The sequence below is a fragment of the Sorex araneus genome, chromosome X (genome assembly GCF_027595985.1).
Source record: "Sorex araneus isolate mSorAra2 chromosome X, mSorAra2.pri, whole genome shotgun sequence".
Taxonomy (NCBI): domain Eukaryota; kingdom Metazoa; phylum Chordata; class Mammalia; order Eulipotyphla; family Soricidae; genus Sorex; species Sorex araneus.
In genome coordinates this window covers 263,632,468-263,654,525 of record NC_073313.1, presented here as the reverse complement: position 1 = coordinate 263,654,525, position 22,058 = coordinate 263,632,468, and the positions used below count along the sequence as shown (strand labels likewise).

General features: G+C 48.8%; 1 protein-coding gene across 3 annotated transcripts in view; it reads right to left on the bottom strand.

The window, feature by feature from the left end:
• Positions 1 to 22,058, bottom strand: part of FBXO36 (F-box protein 36) — a 93,701-nt gene that overhangs the window by 11,288 nt on the left and 60,355 nt on the right. For 2 of the 3 annotated variants that reach the window (XM_055120426.1, XM_055120425.1), the window contains exon 2: positions 20,882 to 20,990. In XM_055120426.1, coding sequence (XP_054976401.1) covers positions 20,882 to 20,990 — 109 coding nt within the window. Of the gene's footprint in view, positions 1 to 18,752; positions 19,239 to 20,881; positions 20,991 to 22,058 lie in introns of those variants that run through there. The other variant, XM_055120427.1, reaches the window with a different exon arrangement.

Here is a 22,058-nt window from a genome sequence, read left to right as displayed (position 1 = left end):
TCCTACCAAACTCCTCCTCCTTTTTCTATCATCCTTTCATCCTTTCTACATAACAAGGGGAAAAAGTAGAGGCAAAGAAGAAAATAGAGGAAGAGTTCATGAAAATTGTCTTTCTTTCTGCCTAATATGTGTCATAGTTTTTCAGTTATTTACAAATTGGAAAATATTTCACAGCGAACGAAACGATACGATGGTCTGCCCGAGCACAGAGTGGAATAAAGTTGCTTTTTTTAAACACGTTTCCTGAATAACCAAAAAATGGCTACTGTCAATCAACTTAATCAGTGACTGAATAAATAGCAGTATTCCTATATCTAAATAAAAAAAAAAAAAGAAATGGCTATTAAATGGGAAAATGTTTGGAAGGATACATGTTCAAATTTGAATTACTGTTAAATCTGGGTGGTATGTTTTATTATCTTCCTTTCACTTATCTGCATTTTCTTATCTTTCAAAAAATTCAATGCCAGGGGCAGGAGTGATAGCACAGCGGGTAGAGCTTTTGCCTTGCACACGGCCGACCTGAGTTCGATTCCCAGCATCCCCCAAGCACCGTCAGGCGTAATTCCTGAGTGTGGAGCCCGGAGTAACTTCTGTACATTGCCAGGTGTGACCCAAAAAGAAAAATATCCAATGTCAATATAACTACCCTGTATCACTGTCATCCTATTGTTCATCGATTTGCTCAAGTGGGCACTGGTAACGTCTCCATTTGTCCCAGTCCTGGGATTTTAGCAGCCTCTCCTTACTCGTCCTTCCAAACAGTGCTGTATTGGAGGCTCTTTCAGGGTCAGGGGAATGAGACCCACTCTTATTACTGTATTTGGCATATCGAATACGCTACGGGGAGCTTGCCAGGCTCTGCCGTGCAATTATTAATCTTATTTTTGTTAATTATCAACTTATTTTTAATTCATGATTGAAATAATATAATAAGTACAAATAAATATACTTCAGTAATATATTAAGTATAAATGGAACATTGTATGCATAAAACCCTATCACTAGCAGTACTGTGAGTAATGGTACCTAAGACTAAAATTTTTTAAAATAATAATTACGCAATGCATAATAAATTATACATTGTTCAATTAAAATAAATTTTTCTAAGACATAGCTATAATATTCAAAAATTAATAAAAACACATTTAAGTTAAATATTTCCTCTCTCTTGAAAGTGACATTTACTTAAGTTATTTACTTAATTTATTTATTTGGGGCTGGGGGTTGGGGCATGCACCTAAACTGTGCTCAGGGCTTATTTCTGGCTCTGTGCTCAGGGATCACTCCTGGCGCTGCGTGTGCCTGGCGCCATGTACTGGGGTTAAAATCAACGTCAGACATGTTCGAGAAAAATGTCTTTTCTCTACATGATCTCTCCAGCTCCAATTTACACAACCCGTTCTAAAGCAGAGAAGTGGATGGAAACCACCAACTTCAAATTTCCATGTTGTTCAAACTACCCGTGACGCTGGCCAGGGAGACTTCACACAGAACATCTCCTTGGCCAGAGCTCTAAATAGTTAGAAACCAAGTTCAGCAGCAAACAATAAATGACAGTCACCAAAAGATTCAATCCTGGGACACTCAAAAAATGGAGCAACTTGGGAAGATAAACTGATATCACTCACCATGACAACAGATGACAAGAAAAAGTCTCTGAAAATGTAGGAAAAAAATAATTCATATAATTCTCGCACCTGGTTGAGAATATAAATTTCCAGGGAATGAGCCAGAGCTCATAGTAGGGCGACCCGGGTTCAATCCCCGGCATCCCATATGCTTCCCTGAGCACTGCCAGGAGTAATTCCTGAGTGCAGAGACAGGAGTAACCCCTGAGCATCGCCGGGTGTGACCCAAAAAGAAAAAAAAATCTCCTGTAGCTTTACCAGTGATCTTTCTTTTTTCTCGTGGTTTTGGGGTCACAACCAAGGGTGCTCAAGGGCTACTACTCCAAGCCTCGTGAACAAATTTCACAAGATTACTAAAGATTTCTTGTTGCAAAAAACTGGAAACCACCTACGCAGCCTCAGTAAGGAGATATGACCTAATCAAGCATAAAAGAACCCAAGCCGTTGAAATGAATGAACCGTATCTTATAGAAATGGATACATCTCAAAAACTGTTCCACGCTCACACAAGTTGAAAAATATATAGCACATATTTTTATAGTCTTTATATATTTATAAAGTTTTTAACCTATAAAAATAGAATGTATTATTTATACATTTGTAATTATATATGAATCATTGGAATCATATCAATTTTTAAAAGTTAATAGAAGGGAATGGATGGGAAACAGAGGAATAGAAATGTAGTATATATTTTAAATATATTAAGGAGCTGACGTGCATGGTTTTTCATTTTATCACCATGTGTAACAAAACTGGAATGATAAAAATGATTTTTAAAAGTAACCTAGCCCAAAGAAAAGATGACACAAAATTTAAAACCTCCCCCCAAAATTTAAAATTCACAGTTAGATTCTCTGGTCACATGTAACTGAGTTTCATATCAAGAGGAGCAGTGGGTGGAGTCATCTCAAATCTCCAAACTTCTAGAAATTGAACAAAATGTTTCTAACTGACCTATGATGCAAAGAAGAAATCACACGGGAAAATTTTTAAATATTTTAAGCTTTGTTGGGGGAGGGGAGATACAGCTTATCAGAACTTACAGCTACTCCTAGAAAATTTTAGAAACAAACCTTTGGATACTGAGAATTGAGGTTTCCAAGTTTGGAGAGAGTGTGGTGTTGGGGGTGGGGGCATTGGGTGGCTGTGGAGGGTTATTAACTCTTTAGTGGCTGGTGTGGTGTGGTCACACTCACCACCAAAACATGAACACTTAAACTGTTGTAAACCATTGTTGCCTCAGCTTAAAAAAGAAAAAAAAGAACAAGAGATAAAACTGAAAAGTTTAAAGGAGAAAAATAGCTGAAACGTCTTTTCATTGCAAGAAGTCAGGTAAAAGCAGCAAATCAAACATTAGGAAAATAGTAGGCAGAGAGTTATAAGGAACAGAAGTTAACAATATAAATCACTGTATCACTGTTATCCCGTTGCTCATTGATTTGCTCAAGTGGGTACCAGTAACGGCTCCATTGTGAGACTTGTTGTTACTGTTTTTGGCATATCGAATACGCCACGGGGAGCTGGCCAGGCTCTGCCGTGCAGGTAGGATACTCTCGGTAGCTTGCTGGGCTCTCCGAGAGGGATGGAGGAATCGAACCCGGGTCAGCCGTGTGCATGGCAAACGCCCTACCCACTGTGCTATCACTCCAGCCCACCAATATGAATAAGGTAGAGAAACCCAATGAGCTAAAAATAAGCAATAAAATGAATTTTATTATTTTATGAATTTTATTTTTATGAATTGTAATATTTCAGGGAAGAGTGATGAAGAAAAGAAGGTGTTTGCCTTGCATACAGTGGACCTGGGTTCAATCCCTGGCACCGTACATGGTCCCCTGAGCCTTATAGGAGTGACCCCTAAGTGTGGAGCCAGGAGTAAGCCCTGAGCACCACCTGGCAGCCCCAAAACTGTGGCTGAGGAGGAGGAAGCGCAAAAGCCCATTATCCTGGACCGAGAAGGCACCCAGCCTGCAGAGGCTGTCCCCGCCAGGGAGAGAGGCTGGTCCCAGAAACTCACCAGCGCAGCTGAGCACGAAGTGAGGTGAACTCGACAGGCGGTTCCCTCTGGCAGGGCTAGAGCTGCTGTTCCCTGTGCTTTGGGACATAGGCTTGACACAAGCCGAGTGAAAAACTTAGTTTAAGACCCACAGAGAATGGGGCTGAAAAGATAGTTCAGCTTTGCACACGGTCCACCCAGGCTCGATCCCCGACATCCCATCTGGTCCCCCGAGTCTGCCAGGAGTGCTCCCTGCGTGCAGAGACCAGGAGTAAGCCCTGAGCACCACTGGGTGTGGCTCAAACAAACCCTCTCACTCCCCCATCCCCCCAAAAAAAGAAAAGAAAAAGAAAAAGAAACCCACAAGGTTTAAGAGTCTTCCTGACTGCTTCCTCACACCCCACTTCTGGAAGGATGACCAGGAACTGTTACAGGTGGTGTCTGGGGAACTGGACGGCAGGATCAAAGGAAGAAATTTCAGCTAAAAACCTTTCCCAACTGGTTTTTACTAGATATTTTTTTCTTAAAAAAAATATCCAAACAATAATAGTGAGTTTTGTTGAAATATTGAATGCAATCAAAGTGAAAGTAAAGTGAAATTTATTAGTTACACAGGCGGGGGGGCTAAGGGTGGGAGGGGCTAGGGGCGTGGGGGGGTTAGGGGTGTGGGGGTGCGGGGTGGAGCTATACTGGGGTTCTTGGTGGTGGAATATGTGCACTGGTGAAGGGATGGGTATTCGAGCATTGTATAACTGAGATTTAAACCTGAAAACTTTGTAACTTTCCACATGGTGACTCAATAAAAAAAATTAAAAAAAAGAAAAATAAATAAATAAAATTTAAAACACTGATAAATAAATAAATAAATAAATTATCCCAAGAGAAGAAAAGTGCCTGCCATAGAGGCAGACTGTGGGGGTGGGGGGTAGGGAAACTGGGGACACTGGTGGTGGGAAATGTGCACCGGCGAAGGGACGGGTGTTGGAACATTGTATGACTGAAACCCAACCGTGAACAACTTTGCAACTGCGTATCTCACAGTGACTCAGTTAAAAATTAAATTAAATTAACTGTCACTGTCATCCCATTGCTCATCGATTTGCTCGAGCGGGCACCAATAAATTAAAATAATATCAAAAACACTAGGTGAGGGGCCAGAGCGACAGTCCTGCAGAGAGAGCGTTTGCAGCTGACCGGGGTTTGATCCCCAGCATCCCATACGGTCCCCCGAGCACCGCCAGGAGTGATTCCTGAGTGCAGAGCCAGGAGCAACCCATGAGCATTGCTGAGTGTGACCCAAAAAAGCAACAAAACAAAACAAAACAAAAACACTAGGTGATAAAAAGTGATTTAAGAAGAATCTTGCCCAGATCTGCTTTTCCTGCTCCAGATGGTGGAGACAGGCTCCCAGCTGCCCATGGCTGGGCGCCTGCACCTCACTTTCTGCACCCCAGTACACCCCCCCACACACACACACACCTCACCCTGCCCAGCTCTGCAGAAACTCCTGCCACAGGCAGGCTGCAGACAGAGAGGTGGGGGCTTGGCATGAGGTCATGACCACCCAGGTCAATGACTGAGGGACTAGAAGGACCTAGAGGGGGCTGGAGCGATAGCACAGCGGGTAGGGCGTTTGCCTTGCATGCGGCCGACCCGGGTTTGATTCCCAGCATCCCATATGGTCCCCTGAGTACCACCAGGGGTAATTCCTGAGTGCAAAGCCAGGAGGTGACCGCTGTGCATTGCCGGGTGTGACCCAAAAAGCCCCACTGTCATCCCGTTGCTCATCGATTTGTTCGAGCAGGCACCAGTAACGTCTCTCATTGAGAGACTTATTGTTACTGTTTTTGGCATATCCAATACGCACGGGTAGCTTGCCAGGCTCTGCCACACCGGCTCAATACTCTCGGTAGCTTGCCGGGCTCTCCGAGAGGGGCGGAGAAATCGAACTCCGGTCAGCTGCGTGATAGGCGAACGCCCAACCACTGTGCTATCCCTCCAGCCCACCCAAAAAGCAAATTAAAAAAAAAAGGATCTAGAAAGAAAGTAAGTCACATTTATGACAGAGGACTGACCCCAGAATTCAGGCCAATATTGCAAAGTATTTAGTCCATCTTGTCAGACTTTCAAGATAGTCCCCATTTCAAACATTCAAGTCTCATTTCTCCCTTGAAACATCCAGCGTCCATGGGCTGGGGCGGGGATGGGGGCTTTGATATCTAGGGGAGCCCCCCCCCCATTGCCTTACAAATGCAGTGGCAGAATGAAGGGAAATCTTTTTTTTTTTTAGTTTAACTATTGAATATGGGTCCCAGGCTTACAACAGCGGTGGGTCTAGTGATTTAGATAACTCGGCTCTACATCACCCATGAAAAACAAAACCCTTTGTTGTTGGGTTCAAACGAATCGTTTCATTTTATCTCAAGGACTTCTGTGGATCTGCCCAAATGTTAGCCATTAACAATGTGTTCCGATAACTGAGCAAGCGGCTGTGTGTGTGTGTGTGTGTGTGTGTGTGTGTGTGCGCGCGTGCGTGTGCGCTTACTCCTGGCTCTGCACTCAGAGATCCCTCCTGATGTGGTGCTGGGGATCAAACCCAGGTGGGCTGCCTGTAAGACAAGCATCTTATCTGCTAAACTCTCTCTCCAGCCCCACAGCCAGTTTGGAAACGGGCACAAATTGGAAGACAACTAATGCTTTTCAGTGGATGAAACAAATCTATGAGTCAGCACATTCAACTGAATTTATGTAGGCACATTTTTGCCTTTGATTACATTATAAAATATGTTTCTTCTAGTTAATGTTCTGGCTGTTCTTACTTATCTAACTTGGAGAAAGTCCAGGGATGTTTCCTCTGGTTTTTAAAGGTCAAAGGAAAAAAATTCAATTTTCATGGACAAAGGAACAAGGAGACAAACAGGCAAATTACATAAAGGAACAAAATGAACAGGATAGGGCGTGCGACTTACTAGTTACCCAGAAAATGCTAATTTGACATGATGCTATTTCACCTCTGACTGAGAAAGAGGGGGAAAGTAGCAATTTCTAATTAGTGGTGGCAAAGGTGGAAAAAAAATACCCTTATATCCTGTTGAAATTGGTATCACTAATCTGGCAGGGTTTGGGAGGAATCTGTAAATAAGTATACAAAGTGATCGGTCTTTTTGGTGTAAGCTTTGAATTATTCAAAGTTGAAATACTGTGACATCAAAATATTAATGATGTCTCATTTTTATGAAATAATGAGACTTTATTAGTTCAAATAATGTAAGTCGCCCAACGCACAATTCTTCCAAAACAGTTTAAAAATGAGTATAGTCATAAAGGTATAATGACACTTGTATAGTAGGTGGCACTTGTAAGGTGGCTGCAATGGGCTAACAGAAATACATCCCATCCTTTTCTAAGTTAACCTTGAATTACACAACACTTTCAAGAATTCACCCAGAAAATAAGATATTTCATATCTATCAACATGTTTAATGTATACATCCTTGGACTTCGCAATTCCATATCTGAGGATTAATGTAATGACACACGTAAGCGTGCAAAGATAAATGCATCCTGAGTTGTGCCGACAGGGTTTTCTTTGGAACTGTTGTCGGTATCACTCCTGGCAGTCCTGGGTGCGAGGGGGACACACAGTGCTGGGGGCTGAACCCCGAGTCTCACAGGCGCAAGGCATCTGCTCCAACACTAGCCACACCCCAGCCCCTAAAGAACTTTTTATTTTCTTTTTGGGTCACACCCAGCGATGCACAGGGGTTACTCCTGGCTTTGCACTCAGGAATTACTCCTGGCGGTGCTTGGGGGACCATATGGGATGCCAGTGATCGAACCCGGGTCGGCCGCGTGCAAGGCAAACGCCCAACCCACTGTGCTATCACTCCGGCCCCAGACCCTAAAGAACTTTGAGAATTTCTGCCGACTCAGGGTCGTGTATGTGTGCAATAGAATACCATGCAACCTTGGGGGGTGGGGAAAACCAAGAAATAGGGTGTTTCTTTATAGATGCTAAGAGAGAACTGTGCATAATATACAGACTGAAATAATTTTTAAGAAGAGGACTGGATGGGGCCAGAGTGACAGTGCAGCACAGTGCAGCAGTTAGGGCACTTGCCACGCACATGGCTGACCAGAGCTTAATTTTCGGTGCCACTTATGGTCCCCCGAGACCACCAGAAGTGATCCATGGTGGGGCCGGAGCGATAGCACAGCAGGTAGGGTGTTTGCCTTGCACGAGGCCGACACAGGTTCGATCCCCGGCATCCCATATGGTCCCCCAAGCACTGCCAGGAGCAATTCCTGAGTGCAAAGCCAGGAGTAACCCCTGAGCATTGCTGGGTGTGACCCAAAAAGCAAAAAAAAAAAAAAAAAAAAAGTGATCCATGGGCACAGAGCCAGGAGTGAGTCGTAAGCATAGCTGGGGGTGGCCCCAAGCAAATAAACAAAAGAACTGGGCTGTGGAGATAGGACAGGGGTCAAGGTGGTTGTGTTGCAGTCAACCTGTTTTGATATCCAGCTGCATATGTCCCCGGAACACCACCATAAATGTGATGTTCTGATCATAGAGCCAGGAGAAGCCCCTGAGCACTGCTTGGGATGGCCCAGAAATGAAGAAAGGGAGGAAGGGAGGGAAGGAGGGAAGGAGGAAGGAAGGAAGGAAGGAAGGAAGGAAGGAAGGAAGGAAGGAAGGAAGGAAGGAAGGAAGGAAGGAAGGAAGGAAGGAAGGAAGGAAAGAAGGGAGGGAGGGAGGGAGGGAGGGAGGGAGGGAGGAAGAGAGGTAGGGAGGAAGGGAGGGGGAGGGAGGGAGGGAGGGAGGGAGGGAAGCAGAGAGGGAGGGAGGGAGGAAAGGAAGGAAGGAGCTAAAGTCTTTTTTGTTTGTTTGTTTCTGGGTCACACCCGGCGATGCACAGGGGTTACTCCTGGCTCTGCACTCAGGAATCACTCCTGGCGGTGCTCGGGGGACCATATGGGATGCTGGGATTTGAACCCGGGTTGGCCGCGTGCAAGGCAAACGCCCTACCCGCTGTGCTATTGCTCCAGCCCCCTAAAGTCTCTACTTTTAATGAATAAACAATTCAAACCAAAAAATTCAAGTGCGAATGAGTCTGTTCACAGCAATTCTCTTGGGAAGAAGAGGGCCATTTCGTTATTTATTTTTAAAAAACTGTTAAGAGTTAGCATTTAAAGGAGCTAGTCATCACATGCTGGCCTTACTCTAAGCATTCCACCCAGTCAGTCCTCCTCGGGACCCTCCCGGGTCGATGCCGTTGTTGCTGCTTGCTTTGTCTCCATTTGAGGAGAGCTAAAATTCAGAAATGGGAGCATTTGCCTAAGGTCACCTCCTTGGTGGGTTTGAAGCAGAGCTGAGCAGATCACCTGTGTCCACTGACCGCCCCTGGGCTACCAATTCTCCGCAGCTTTGAGTTTCAAAGGAAGGAAGGAAGGGGGCCGGAGAGACCGCAGAGAAGTTAGGACCTTTCCTTGCCAGCAGCCCACTTGGTCTCTGAGCCATACAAGGTGCCCCGAAAGCCAGCAGGAGTGATCTCCAAGCACAGACCCGGGAACAGCCCCCGAGCCCCTCCGGGTGCCCCCTCCAAGCCCAACTCCTCCCCCCAAGAAGGAAGGCAGCGCTGCCGGGAGAGACTTGAGAACCCCAGACATGAAAGACCACCTGTAGTGCCAGGCGGGCTGCTCCTCTGAACTCAGGGCTCGGCGCCTGGCGAGGGCTCATTTGCTCGGCATCTCTGCCCAGAAGCCGGACGGCCACTCACTCCCAACCCAAGGAAGGCCAATTCTGCTTTCAGGAATAAGGGACATTTCTACTTAGAAAGTTTGCTGTCCAGGGGCCAGAGAGGTAGGCAGCAGGTAGGACATGGAAAGGACGCCTGCTGCCCACTCAGGGTGGATCCCCCGTCGTCCCACATGTCATCCCCTGAGCCTGCTGGAGTGAGCACTGAGCACAGAGAGGAGTGAGCCCTGAGCACCGCCTGGTGTAAGACAAAAACTGAAAATGAAAAAGGAGAAGGAAGAGGAGAAGGAAGAGAAGGAGGAGAAGGAGGAGGAGGAGGAAGAGGAGGAGGGGGAAAAGAAAAAGAAGGTGGAAGAAGGAAAGGAGGAGGAGGAGGAGAAAGAGAATGAGGAAGAAGAGGAGAAGAAAGAAGAGGAGAAGGAAGAGGAGGGAAAGGGAGGAGGAGAAGGTAGAGGAGTAGGAGGAAGAGGAGGTGGAGGATAAAGAGGAGGAGAAGGAAGGAGGAGGAGGAGGAAGAGAAAGAGGAGGAGGAGGAGGAAGAGGAGGGGGAGGAGAAAAAGGAGGAGGAAGAAGGAAAGGAGAAGGGGAGGAGGAGAAAGAGAATGAGGAGGAAGAGGAGGAGAAAGAAGAGGAGAAGGAAGAGGAGGGAAAGAGGAGGAGAAGGAAGGAGGAGGAGGAGAAAGAATGAGGAGGAAGAGGAGGAGAAAGAAGAGAAGGGAGAGGAGGGAAGGAGGAGGAGGAGAAGGTAGAGGAGGAGGAGGAAGATGAAGCGGAGGATAAAGAGGAGAAGGAAGGAGGAGGAGGAGGAAGAGAAAGAGGAGGAGGAGGAGGCAGAGAAGGGGGAAGGAGAAGAGGGGGAGGAGGAGGAGGCAGCAGCGGCTTGGTTTCCGTCCTCTCCCACCCTGCCAGCCCCCAGGCCAGCGTCAGTGACGGGGACACTGGAGTGAGGCTGTGGCATCAGCTGCCACTTGCCCGTGAGGTCCAACACAGCTGCAGTTGTTCTGATGAGGAGGAGTTTGGGCCTGAGAGCCCAGGGACGTGCAGGCAGGTAGGAAGGGAAACAACAGGTGTGGACAGAGCCAGGCGGAGGCTTCCGGCCAGGCCGGGAGGGAGGCGACCAACCGTGCCGGCCCCTCCATCCACGGCAAACTTGCCTGGCGTTAAGTCACGCAGCCTGTGTTTTGTTTGGCAGCCTCTCGGGTTAATAGAGCAACGGGATTGATTCCTCTAGTGCAACCTACTAGGGCCCAGGATAGAAAACCACGAATAAGTTCTGGGCCAGAGAGATGGCACAGTGGGTAGGGCACTGGCCTTGAGCACTGTTGGGCCCCCAGAGCACCAAGAGTGACCCCTGAGTGCAGAGTTTAGGGGTCCCAGCAACACCGGGGATCCAGATGGAGGAGGTACGGCCAGCACACCTTCTCCAGATGGAGCCCTGGCGACACTGAGCAGCAACTAACACAGCTCCGGGATGCGGGACTGGGACAGCTCCAAACCTATGTTTTCTAAAAACTGAAAACATACAATCTTTTAATGGAAAACTAATTATCAAATGCTTCCGTGGTAGTAGGGCTGTCTTTCTTTGAGGGAAACTCCAACAACAATAGTGAGTTTTGTGTTGAAATATGGAACGTAATCAAGGTAAAGAGAAAATGAAGTGAAATTCATCAGTTATACAGTTGGGGGTTGGGGGTCGGGGGTGGGAGGTATACTGGGGTTTTTAGTGGTGGAATATGGGCACTGGTGAAGGGATGGGTGTTTGAATATTGTATAACTGAGACATAAACCTGAGAACTTTGTAACTTTCCACATGGTGATAAAATAAAAATTTAAATAAATAAATAAATAAATAAAAATATTTTTTAAAAAAACCTTCAAGAAGGGACTGGAGGGAGAGTCCAGGGGTTAGGGCACTTACCTTGCACACAGGCCGACCTGGGTTCGATCCCTGGCACCCCCTATGGTTCCCTGAAACCTATTATGAATCCCTGAGCACATAACCAGCCCCAAGCACTGCCAGGTGTGGCCCCAAACGCGCCCCAAGAACCAAGCCTACGAGAGAGGGGGGACGCAGGAGCAGAAGTGGGACGGGTCGGTGGGATCCCGTAGTCAGAACCAACTAGCCCCGAGCTTACCACCTAGATACGCAAAGCGCTGGGGAACTGTAAAAAATATTTGCCAGGGGGCGGCCGGGGGAAGAGCCCCGGAAGGTCTCCCCGAAGCCCGCCCCCCAGGTAGGGGCAGACGGAGGAGGAAACAAGGACCAAGCCAGTTGGTTGATCGGTTGCCGTTTATTCCATTCACTCCTGCTTCTCTCCCGGCTCTCGATCTCTATGCAGCCCACTCTTCCAGCCTAGTTAATTCCCCCCAGCATGAGGGGCTGGGGCTTACACATAGGTGTGGTCACAATCAATAGGGGTAAAGCTCTTTCCCTCGGGGGATGCTACTTCTAGGACAGACTCTCTTTCAGCAGGAGGATCCACCCAAGGGCGAATCCCATGGGTGCATTTCTCCTCTCCTCGTCCAGCAAACATATAAGCATTCATAGTATTAATCATTTTGCATGGACACAATAAGAGATGCGTTAAGCTTATAGAATTGCTCTCCTGGGGCCATCTTGATCTCAGACTACAGTGCTCAGGCCAGATTAGTCTTTCCTATCCCTAGCACGGTCCTAGTTTCGTCGTAGCTTCTGGATCATGACAGCATTTGTCCATGACCAAGCCCTTAACTTATAGTTAAGAATTAGGCACTTTGGGGGCTGGAGCGATAGCACAGCGGGTAGGGTGTTTGCCTTGCACACGGCCGACCCAGGTTCGATTCCCAGCATCCCATATGGTCCCCTGAGCATTGCCAGGAGTAATTCCTGAGTGCAGAGCCAGGAGTAACCCCTGTGCATCGCCAGGTGTGACCCAAAAAGAAAAAAAAAAAAGAATTAGGCACTTTGGCCAGGCCCATCTCAATGCCAGGGTAGCACATAACTCACCACTTGCTCTGGGTCCGTCCCGTCCCTCGTCAGGACCTTGCTTTTGGGGTGCTAGGAACTGAGGGCAACTGAGGCTTAAGTTGAGAAAGGAGATGCCCGGGAATAAGTAATATTCGAAGCCAATTAAATCCCGTTAAAAAAGCATAACATTGTCTTCTTGTGTCTACACAAAAAGGACATTGCTTTAAAGTAAACTATTCAAAAGACATAAGGAGGGGCTGGAGCGATAGCACAGTGGGTAGGGCGTTTGCCTTGCATGCGGTCGACCCGGGTTTGATTCCCAGCATCCCATATGGTCCCCTGAGCACCGCCAGGAGTGATTCCTGAGTGCAGAGCCAGGAGTAACCCCTGTGCATCGCCAGGTGTGACTCAAAAAGCAAAAAAAAAAAAAAAAAAGACATAAGGAGAGGAGAAAAGCAATATAAGTTACTATATAAGTTCAGTGCCCTAGAAAGATCTGACCTTACAAATTAGCAGTTTCATTAGGGGGAAAAGGTGATTAACTGTTCGGGGAAGAGAGCATCGAGACGTGGTTACAGATAGACAAAGGAATGGGAGTGACTCGGGAGCACCTTGATGGGTGCGACCGGGATAAACCTAAGCTCCTTATGGCTGTTATCCTACAGGGAGCCTCTCGTGTTTCGGAGGCTCAGGTCGCTGAGCGTGGCTTAGCCGGGCAGCTGCGGCTCAGGGACTCTCTTACTGGGTCCCAGCCTGACGTCCTCCGGCCTCCAGGGGAGTGTGGCTCAGTCTTGGCCAAGGGTTCTAGCTCACCGCTCAGTGTGAGCGCTGTCAACGTGACCCCCTGCACTGCACGTGTGAACAGGCCCACGGGGGGCACACCACAGCCACAAGTGCGGCAAGCGTCACCGTGACCAAACGCGCTGCCACAGACACACACGGCCGCAAGGATGGCGACATCCTCAGGCTTTGCCTCTCTGACACCTGGTTTGGAGCCAGGGTCGCTGCTGCCGAAGGAAGGGGCCCCCGGGCTGTTGGCGGGAGGCCTCTGTCCCACATGCGGGGCGGCTTGGCTCACCGCCAGCGAGGAAGGGGACGGAGGGATGGAGAGCCGGGGGGCGGCAGGGCAGAGAGAGGAGAGACGGCGTCTGCCGCGCCTTTTCTGACCTAACTCAGAAGTCACACACCAGCCCTTGAGCCAAACGCTTCCAGCCACACAGGCCGACTCAGGGACAGTGCCGGGAAGGGTGACCCGAGGCCTGGGCACGGGGACACTCATCTTTGGGACTCCAAAGGCGGCCAGTCATGGTTCAGTTTGGTTTGATTTGAGGCCATGCCCAGCAGTGCTCAGGGCTTAGTCCTGCCTCAGTGCTCAGGAGTCACTCCTGGCAGGGACCATAGGGGGTACCAGGGGCCCGAGCTGGGCGGGCTGTGTGCAAGGCCAGCGCCTTAACGCCTGCACTCGCTCTGCGACCCTGGTTTTGCTCTTGGGTTGCATCTGTACATGAGGGACAGAAAAGAATCAAGTTAGGCCACTGTAGAATTTGAGGTCTCACCCTTTTGGGGGGAGGGATCAGAAAAAAACTGCTTTTGGGGGCGAAGGGGTCAGCAGGGAAAGATCCGAAGCTTGTTTTCTCACACGTCAAATTCTTTTTAAAAACGTTTACCAAGGCCCTACAAGTTACATAATTGCTCACGATTGCGTTTCAGGCATGAACTGTTCCAACACCAGTCCCATTACCCGGGTCACCAACGTCCCCAGTTACCTCCCTCCCTCACCCCCAGCCTGTCTCGGTGACAGACACATTTTTAAATTTGGTTGTTGGGGGAGAGCGGGGGTTTGGAGCAATAGTAAAGAGGGTAGGGAGTTTGCCTTGCATGCTGCCAACCCAGGTCTGATCCCCAGCATCCCATATGGTCCCCTGAGCACCGTCAGGAGTAATTCCTGAGTGCAGAGCCAGGAGTCACCCCCAAGCATTGCTGGATGTGACCCAAAAAGCCAACAAGAAAAAACTGGTTGTTGTGATGTAGATCTGCAGCTCTTGGTTCCGTTGGTTCTGTGGGCCATGTACAAAGATATGCTACCCTTCTGGCATAGTTATGCCACCCTTCTGCAATGCCAGCGTGTCGCACACCTCCACGCCTGCCCCTTGCTACCTCTGTCTGCCTCTTTGTACTTCCCCTCCTCAGGTTCTTTCCTTCCGCGTCCTCCTCAGTTCTGTAACCCAGGGACCCGGTAATCTCTGCTTCCCGCTTTGATATGCTGCATTTCCTGTCCTGTTACTCTGCATGCCATGAAGATGTTCGATCAACTGGTGTTTGTCTTTCTTCTTCTGACTCCCTTCACTTAACGGGGTGTCTTCCTGGTCCATGCCGGCTTCAGCGAGTTGCATGCGTCCACTGTGCCTTGCAGCTGCGCGTGCCCTCACTAGCTGCTTGTCCGTCCTTGTTGCCGAGGCTGATCCCAGAGTCTAAAAGAGCCTCAATGAGTGTGTGCTCTTGAATGAACGTTTTAGTGTCCTGGAAGCAGATCCCAAGGAATGGAATCATTGCGTCGTATGGCAGCTTTGATTTTACTTTCCTGAGAAACTTCTGTAGCGTTTCCCAAAGGGGTTGAACCTGACACCATTCCCACCATGAGTGTGGGAGACTGCCCTTCTCCCCACATCTTCACCTACACAGGTTGTCGCAGGGTTTGCTTGTTTATTTTTTTTTAATTTTATATGCACATGTCAGAGCTGGAGAGTCAGTTAGATGTTCACGGCGAGACGTGAAACTCCCCGAATATCAGAAGATGGAGCGATGAGGAGGGCATGGGCTGTGGCTGTCCAGTTGGCACTGATCCATCTAGCGGTGGCCTTTTAAAGTTACCGCCGGCAGCAACTGCCAAAGAGGAGACTGACACAGACCAGGGGAGAAGAACAGAGCTGAGCCCTGAGGTGCGGGTGCATCAGGAGCGCCGTGAGGCAGAAGCAGGACCGAGAGCGAGACAAGGGTGGAGAGGGGGCACAAGTGTCCTCTCTGAGCTAAGAGTGCGGAGAGGCCAGGGAAGCAAGAGTGCCGCGCGGCTGGTCCTTCGCCAGGGCTGCCACCGGGGGTGACCCAGATTTCCAGAGATGTGTCACCCGTGTGGAGGGTGTGAGGGGGGTTGGGGCAGATCCTAGGAACAGGACAGGGAAGGGACGGGCTTGGGCAGCAGCCCAGCCAGGGCAGTGCCTGGGTTCGATCCCGGGACCAGTGGTCTTTAACACGCCCCAGGTAGCCCCGGCTCCGGCCCAAATGCAAAAGGAGCAAACACAGCCGCGCCACACAGGCTGAACACGGGTCAGCAGCAAAATATACAAAAATCTGTTGCAGGGCCAGGGAGATAGCTCAATGGGTTGAGCGCACTTTTGCATGTAAGAGGCCCGGCACATGGTCCCCTGAGCACACCAGGAGTGACCCCAGGAGTGACCCCAGGAGTGACCACCAAGCAACACAGCGGGAGTAGCCCCTAAGCACGCTGGAGTGACCAAACACAAATCTCTTATTTTTCTTTTTTCTCTTTATTTCTTTCCTTTCTTTTTCTTTCTTTCTTCTTTCTTCTTTCTTTCTTTCTTTCTTTCTTTCTTTCTTTCTTTCTTTCTTTCTTTCTTTCTTTCTTTCTTCCTTTCTTTCTCTTTCTTTTCCTTCCTTCCTTCCTTCCTTCCTTCCTTCCTTCCTTCCTTCCTTCCTTCCTTCCTTCCTTCCTTTCTTCCTTTCTTTCTTTCTTTCTTTCTTTCTTTCTTTCTTTCTTTCTTTCTTTCTTTCTTTCTTTCTTTCTTTCTTTCTTTCTTTCTCTCTCTCTTCCTCCCTCCCTCCCTCCCTCTCTCTCTCTTCTTTCTTTCTTTCTTTCTTTCTTTCTTTCTTTCTTTCTTTCTTTCTTTCTTTCTTTCTTTCTTTCTTTCTTTCTTTCTTTCTTTCTTTCTTTCTCCCTCCCTTTCTTTCTTTCTTTTTTTTTTGTTTTTTTTGGGTCACACCCAGCGATGCACAGGGGTCACTCCTGGCTCATGCACTCAGGAATTACTCCTGGCAGTGCTCGGGGGACCATATGGGATGCTGAGATGCGAATCTGGGTTGGCCGCGTGCAAGGCAAACGCCCTACCCGCTGTGCTATTGCTCCAGCCCTTCCTTCTTTCTTTCTTTCTTTCTTTCTTTCTTTCTTTCTTTCTTTCTTTCTTTCTTTCTTTCTTTCTTTCTTTCTTTCTTTCTTTCTTTCTTTCTTTCTTTCTCCCTCACTCTTTCTTTCTTTCTTTCTTTCTTTCTTTCTTTCTTTCTTTCTTTCTTTCTTTCTTTTCTTCCTTTCTTCCTTTCTTCCTTTCTCTATCTCCTTCCTTCCTTCCTCCCTTCCTTCCTCCCTTCCATCTTTTCTCCTCCTCCTCTTCCTTTTCCTTCTCCTATTCCTCCTCCTCCACTTCTTCCTCCTCCTCCTCCCAACAATACTCAGGCCTTACTCCTGGCTGTGCACTCAGGGATCGCTCCTGGTGGGCTTGAGGGACCATACAGGGTGCTGGGGATTGAACCCAGGTCTGTTGTGTGCTAGGCAAGTGCCCTACCTACTGTAGTAGTAGGTATCTCTGGTCCCCTATTGTATAGTTTTATATGCACTGTAGCACTGTTGTCCCTTTGTTCATCGATTTGCTTGAGCAGGCATCAGTAACATCTCCATTGTGAGACTTGTTACTTTTTTTTTTTTCCGGCATATCGAATATGCCACGGGTAGCTTGCCAGGCTCTGCAGTGTGGGCAGGATACTCTCGGTAGCTTGCCAGGCTCTCCGAGAGGGACAGAGGAATCGAACCCAGGTCGGCCACATGCAAGGCAAATGCCCTACCTGCTGTGCTATCACTCCAGTCCATAGTTTTATATGAAAAAACACACACAAAAAAAAGAAGGGTTAAAAACCTGTCTAATCCCATTTACAATGCATCCAAAAAGTTAAGTGTCTAGGAACCAAATTAACAAAGGAAGTCAAAGACTAATGTCATTATTACACTATGACACTTTTTTTTAAATAGAGACACAAGAAATAGAAAAATATTTCATGCTCACAGGTTGAAAGAATTGTCATTGCTAAAATGACCACCCTACCCAAAGCAAAAACAATTTCATTCAAGGGCATTCTTCAAGGAAACAGAACGAACTTCATTAAAATGTATATGGAACCCCCAAACCTGCTGAAAACAAAGCAATCCTGAGGGGGCGAAAAAAAAGAGAGATCAAAGGCATCTCATTCCCTGAATTCATTCATTTATTTATTTTGGGGCCACACCCAGGAACGCTCAGGGGTAACTCCTGGCTCTATTACACCTGGCAGTGCTCAGGAGGCCATTTGTACCAGGGATCAAAACTAGGACGGCTGCATGCAGGACAAGTGCCCTACCCGCTGTGCTATCTCTACAGCCTCTCACCCCCTGACTTCAAACTACTTCAAACTATGCTCGGACCCTATAAGGCTTTGGTGGTCAAAACTGCTTGGTGTCTGGGGGCTGAAGCAATAGCACAGCGGGGAGGGCATTTGCCTTTCACGAGGCTGACCCGGGTTCAATTCCCAGCATCCCATATGGTCCCCTGAGCACCGCCAGGGGTAATTCCTGAGTGCAGAGCCAGGAGTAACCCCTGTGCACTGCCAGGTGTGACCCAAAAAGCAAAAAAAAAAAACAAAAAACAAAAAAACTGCATGGTGTCGAGAGCCAGACAGAGAGCTGAAGGCACATGGGTGAAGGCACATGCCTCGCATGTGGTTGACCCCAGTTCCATCCCAATGACCACATGATCCCTGGAGCATTGGCAGGCATAGCCCTGGGGTCCCCTGAGCCAGGCACAAGCAGAACCACATCTCTTGGCCTTTGCATGATTAAACGGGACCACGATCTCCTATCATGTACAAAAGTTAATTTGCAGTGGATTAGACCCAAGACATGCTTAGATGAAAGCACACGTAAACAAGTTGTTGGCTTCACTTGGTGCCTTGGGGGATTCTGCTCCACTGCCAAGGAAGACAAAAGCAAATATAAACAGATGAATGGCATCAAGCTAAAAGGCTTCTGTACTGTGAAAGAAACGATCAGTGAAAAGAAAACCTACATAAGGAGAAAATGCTAACACACCATCCTCTGACGAAGTGCTAATAGTCAAGATACACAGAGCACTCACGAAATTCAACAAGGAACACACAAACAACCTCACGAAGAAAGTTCAGGGGAAGAGGGGCCAGAGCGAGAGCTCAAGGAATTTTCTCTTTATGCAAGAGGCACGAATCCAAGCCCTCCTACCACGTGGCTCCTGAACATTTCCAGTAGCAGCAGCAGGTGTGACCCCCACCCCCGCAAGCCCAAAACCCCACCCAAAAAGATCAGCAGAGAAGCTAAGTAGACACTTCTCCAAGGAAAGTCAAAGGATATGAAAAACGCATCATCACACGTTATCAGGGAAATGCAAATCAAATGACAATGAGATTGCCACCTCACACCAATGACAAGGACCACTATCAAAAAGTACAGAAACAGGTGCTGGTGGGTGCGTTGGGTGGGTGGGGGAACCATCCTCATTCACTGTTGGTGGGATATAAGCTGGCTCAGCCCCTATGTAAAAGTCTGGAGACTCTCCAAAGATTCACTTGTATCACTTGTCATCCTGTTGATCTTCGATTTGCTCGAGTGGGCGCCAGTAACGTCTTCATTTGTCCCTGTCACGTGCTAGTGTAGCCCAATGACATCTGCTCGCTCCAGGAATAGGAAGAGCCTCAAATCGTTCATTCAAGGTTTTGACGAAGTCTGACCATCTTGTTGGTGGGCGGCCACACAGTCTTTTGACGTCCCGTGGAATCCAGTCGGTAACAGCTCTAGTCCAGTGGTCATCTCTGAATTGCATTATGTGTCCGGCCCATCTGATTTTTTAAAAAATTTTTTTATTGAGTCACCATGTGGAAAGTTACAAAGTTTTCAGGTTTAAGTCTCAGTTATACAATGCTCGAACACCCATCCCTTCACCAGTGCACATATTCCATCACCAAGAATCACAGTATAGCTCCACCCCGCCCCCCCCACACCCTTAGGCCTCCCCCCACCTGTGTAACTGATAAATTTCACTTTACTTTCACTTTGATTACATTCAATATTTCAACAAAACTCACTATTATTGTTTGGAGTTTCTCCCCCCTAAAGTCGGACCTGCTGAATACTAAAATACAGAAACCCAAAACCGTGAGGCCGCTAGTGTGGTCACTTGACCTCATATCCCATCTGATTTTTGACGCCTTGGCAAACGAGACAGCATCCCTGGTTCTTGACCGTCGATGGAGGTCAGAACTCCGGATTCCTTCTCTCACTTGAGTGAGACGTGATACTGCAAAGATTAGAAATATCATACGAGCCTGCAATTCCACTCCTTAGCTTAAGAACACTGATTCAGAACTGTATTCACTGAGGCGCTAATTATGGTAGCGAAGATCTGAAAGCCAGCCCTCGTACCCCATAGCACACGAGTAGGTAAAGATGTGGTCTCTGGCCCCTTGGGAGGCACTGCTCATCTACAAAAGTGGGGGCGTTGGCTTCCAGTAGGAATGGAATCAGAGGTCACACAGAAGGAAGCCACATACGGACGCCTTCCCTCATGTGCGGGACCCAGAGAGACAGTGGTGAGGACTGGGAGATGTTCAGTGAAAACCCCCCACCCCCCGGGCTCTGGGGAGAGCGCTGAGGTCATCGAGGCAGGAAGGAAAGATGGGGAGGTCTTAGGGGCAGCAGTGGGGGGCTACCGGCCCTTTGGTGGTGGCTGTGAGGGGGTGACACTGCATCCTGCATACGAAGTTACCCTGCTTATTCAGGTTTTGTGGCCACCCCTGGCAGCACTCAGGGAACATTTGTGACCCTGGGGGTTGGACCCGGGTGAAATCTACTTCTTCATGGGAACGAGGAAAGGGAAGAGACTCTCCCTGCGGCCGGGTACTTGCCCGCCCTGCCCTCCCCTTCCCTTCCTTCTCTCGGACAGCTGCTGCCGAGTGGGACCATCTTGGCCCCCGTCCTCTGCGTTGAGTCTGGACTCTCTGAGGCTAAGGGCCTGACTGCCACAACCCCGGGACCCCAGTGACACCCACAAGCCTGTGCACTGCACAGTACGTGACACTCGCTTCCTCCCCATCCTGGCTGAAGGTCGCGGGGCCTCTGACATGAGGCACCATCGGGGCTGGGGCCCGGGGTACTGTGCTAACAAGACAAGCACTTTGCTGGTGTTTTGGGATTTTTTGAGGGGACCACCCCCTGGTGCTCAGGACTTACACCTGACTCTGCACTCCAGGATTGCTCCTGGCAGGGCTCAGGGGACCATCTGGGGCGCCAGGAATCGAACCCAGGTTGGCCGTGTGTAAAGCAAGTGCCCTGCCTGCTTCACCATGGCTCCAGCCCTCAGACAAGCGCTGTAGGCCAGGCCCGGCCGTGGGCCCGACTTCCTAACCACGATACCTCGACGGCTGCTGGGCCCCACCCATCCCACAGGAGAGCATCAGCGCGCGTGCGCGGGGCCCCTGCTTACCCTGGAGGTGAGCGTTTTGTAGGAAGTCCTTGTGGCTTTCCTTCACCTCTCCAGGCCTGGTGAATCGGTACTCGCTCCGCAGGGAGATCTTCCACCACCGAAAGATGACCTGTGGGGAGATGGGAGTGAGAACCAACACCATCGCCAAGCGTATGTTCCAGGCGAGGGTATCAGAGAGTGTTTTCCTCGGAGATTAGGTTCCAGAACCACAGTGCTGCAAGGAAACTTAAAAAAAAAAAAATCAATCAAGCCAAGGGACCACAGGGATGGTTTGACAGTCCAGAGTTGGGGGGGCCGGAGCGAGAGCACAGTAGGTCAGGCGTTTGCCTTGCACATGACCGACCTGGTCTCCAGCATCCCATATGGTCCCCTGCCAGGAGTAATTCCTGAGTGCAGAGGTAGGAGTAACCCCTGAGCATCGCTGGGTGTGACCCAAAAAGCACTGTAGCATCTGCCATCCTGTTGTTCATCGATTTGCTCGAGTGGGCACCAGTAACGTCTCCATTGTGAGACTTGTTGTTACTGTGTTTGGCATATTGAATACGCCACGGGGAGCTTGCCAGGCTCTGCCATGCGGGCAGGATACTCTTGGTAGCTTGCTCGGTAGCTCTCTGAGAGGGACAGAGGAATCGAACCTGGGTAGGCCGCGTGCAAGGCAAATGCCCTACCCACTGTGCTATTGCTCCAGCCCAACCCAAAATTAAAAAAAAAAAAGTCCAGATCTGGGTTTGGACTCAGAGTGCATGCAGGAGGACATGTTCTATGTCTGGTTCCTGGTGCCACATGCCCTGCTCCTGGCACTGCCAATAGCAACCCTGTAACACAGAGGTGAGGTTATCTACTGAGCACTGCCCGGTGTGGTCCCCAAACAAAGCAGCACCAAAAGAAGTCACCCAGAGCCAAAGACCCGTCTGTTTCTAGAAGATCTGGGAACAGAGCTATTCTAGCTGGAGAACCAATGCCACGTTCTCTAAATTTCATTTGTGCGTTGTTGAAATCAACATGTGGGGGTCAGAGAGATTGTACTGTGGTTAGAGCACTTGCCTTGGATGTGGCTGACCTAGGTTCTATCCCCCGCATCCCATAGGGTCCCCCAAGCCTGTCAGGAGTGATCCCTGAGCACAGAGCCAGGAGTAATCCCTGAGCAGAGAGCCAGGAATAACCCCTGAGCACCACC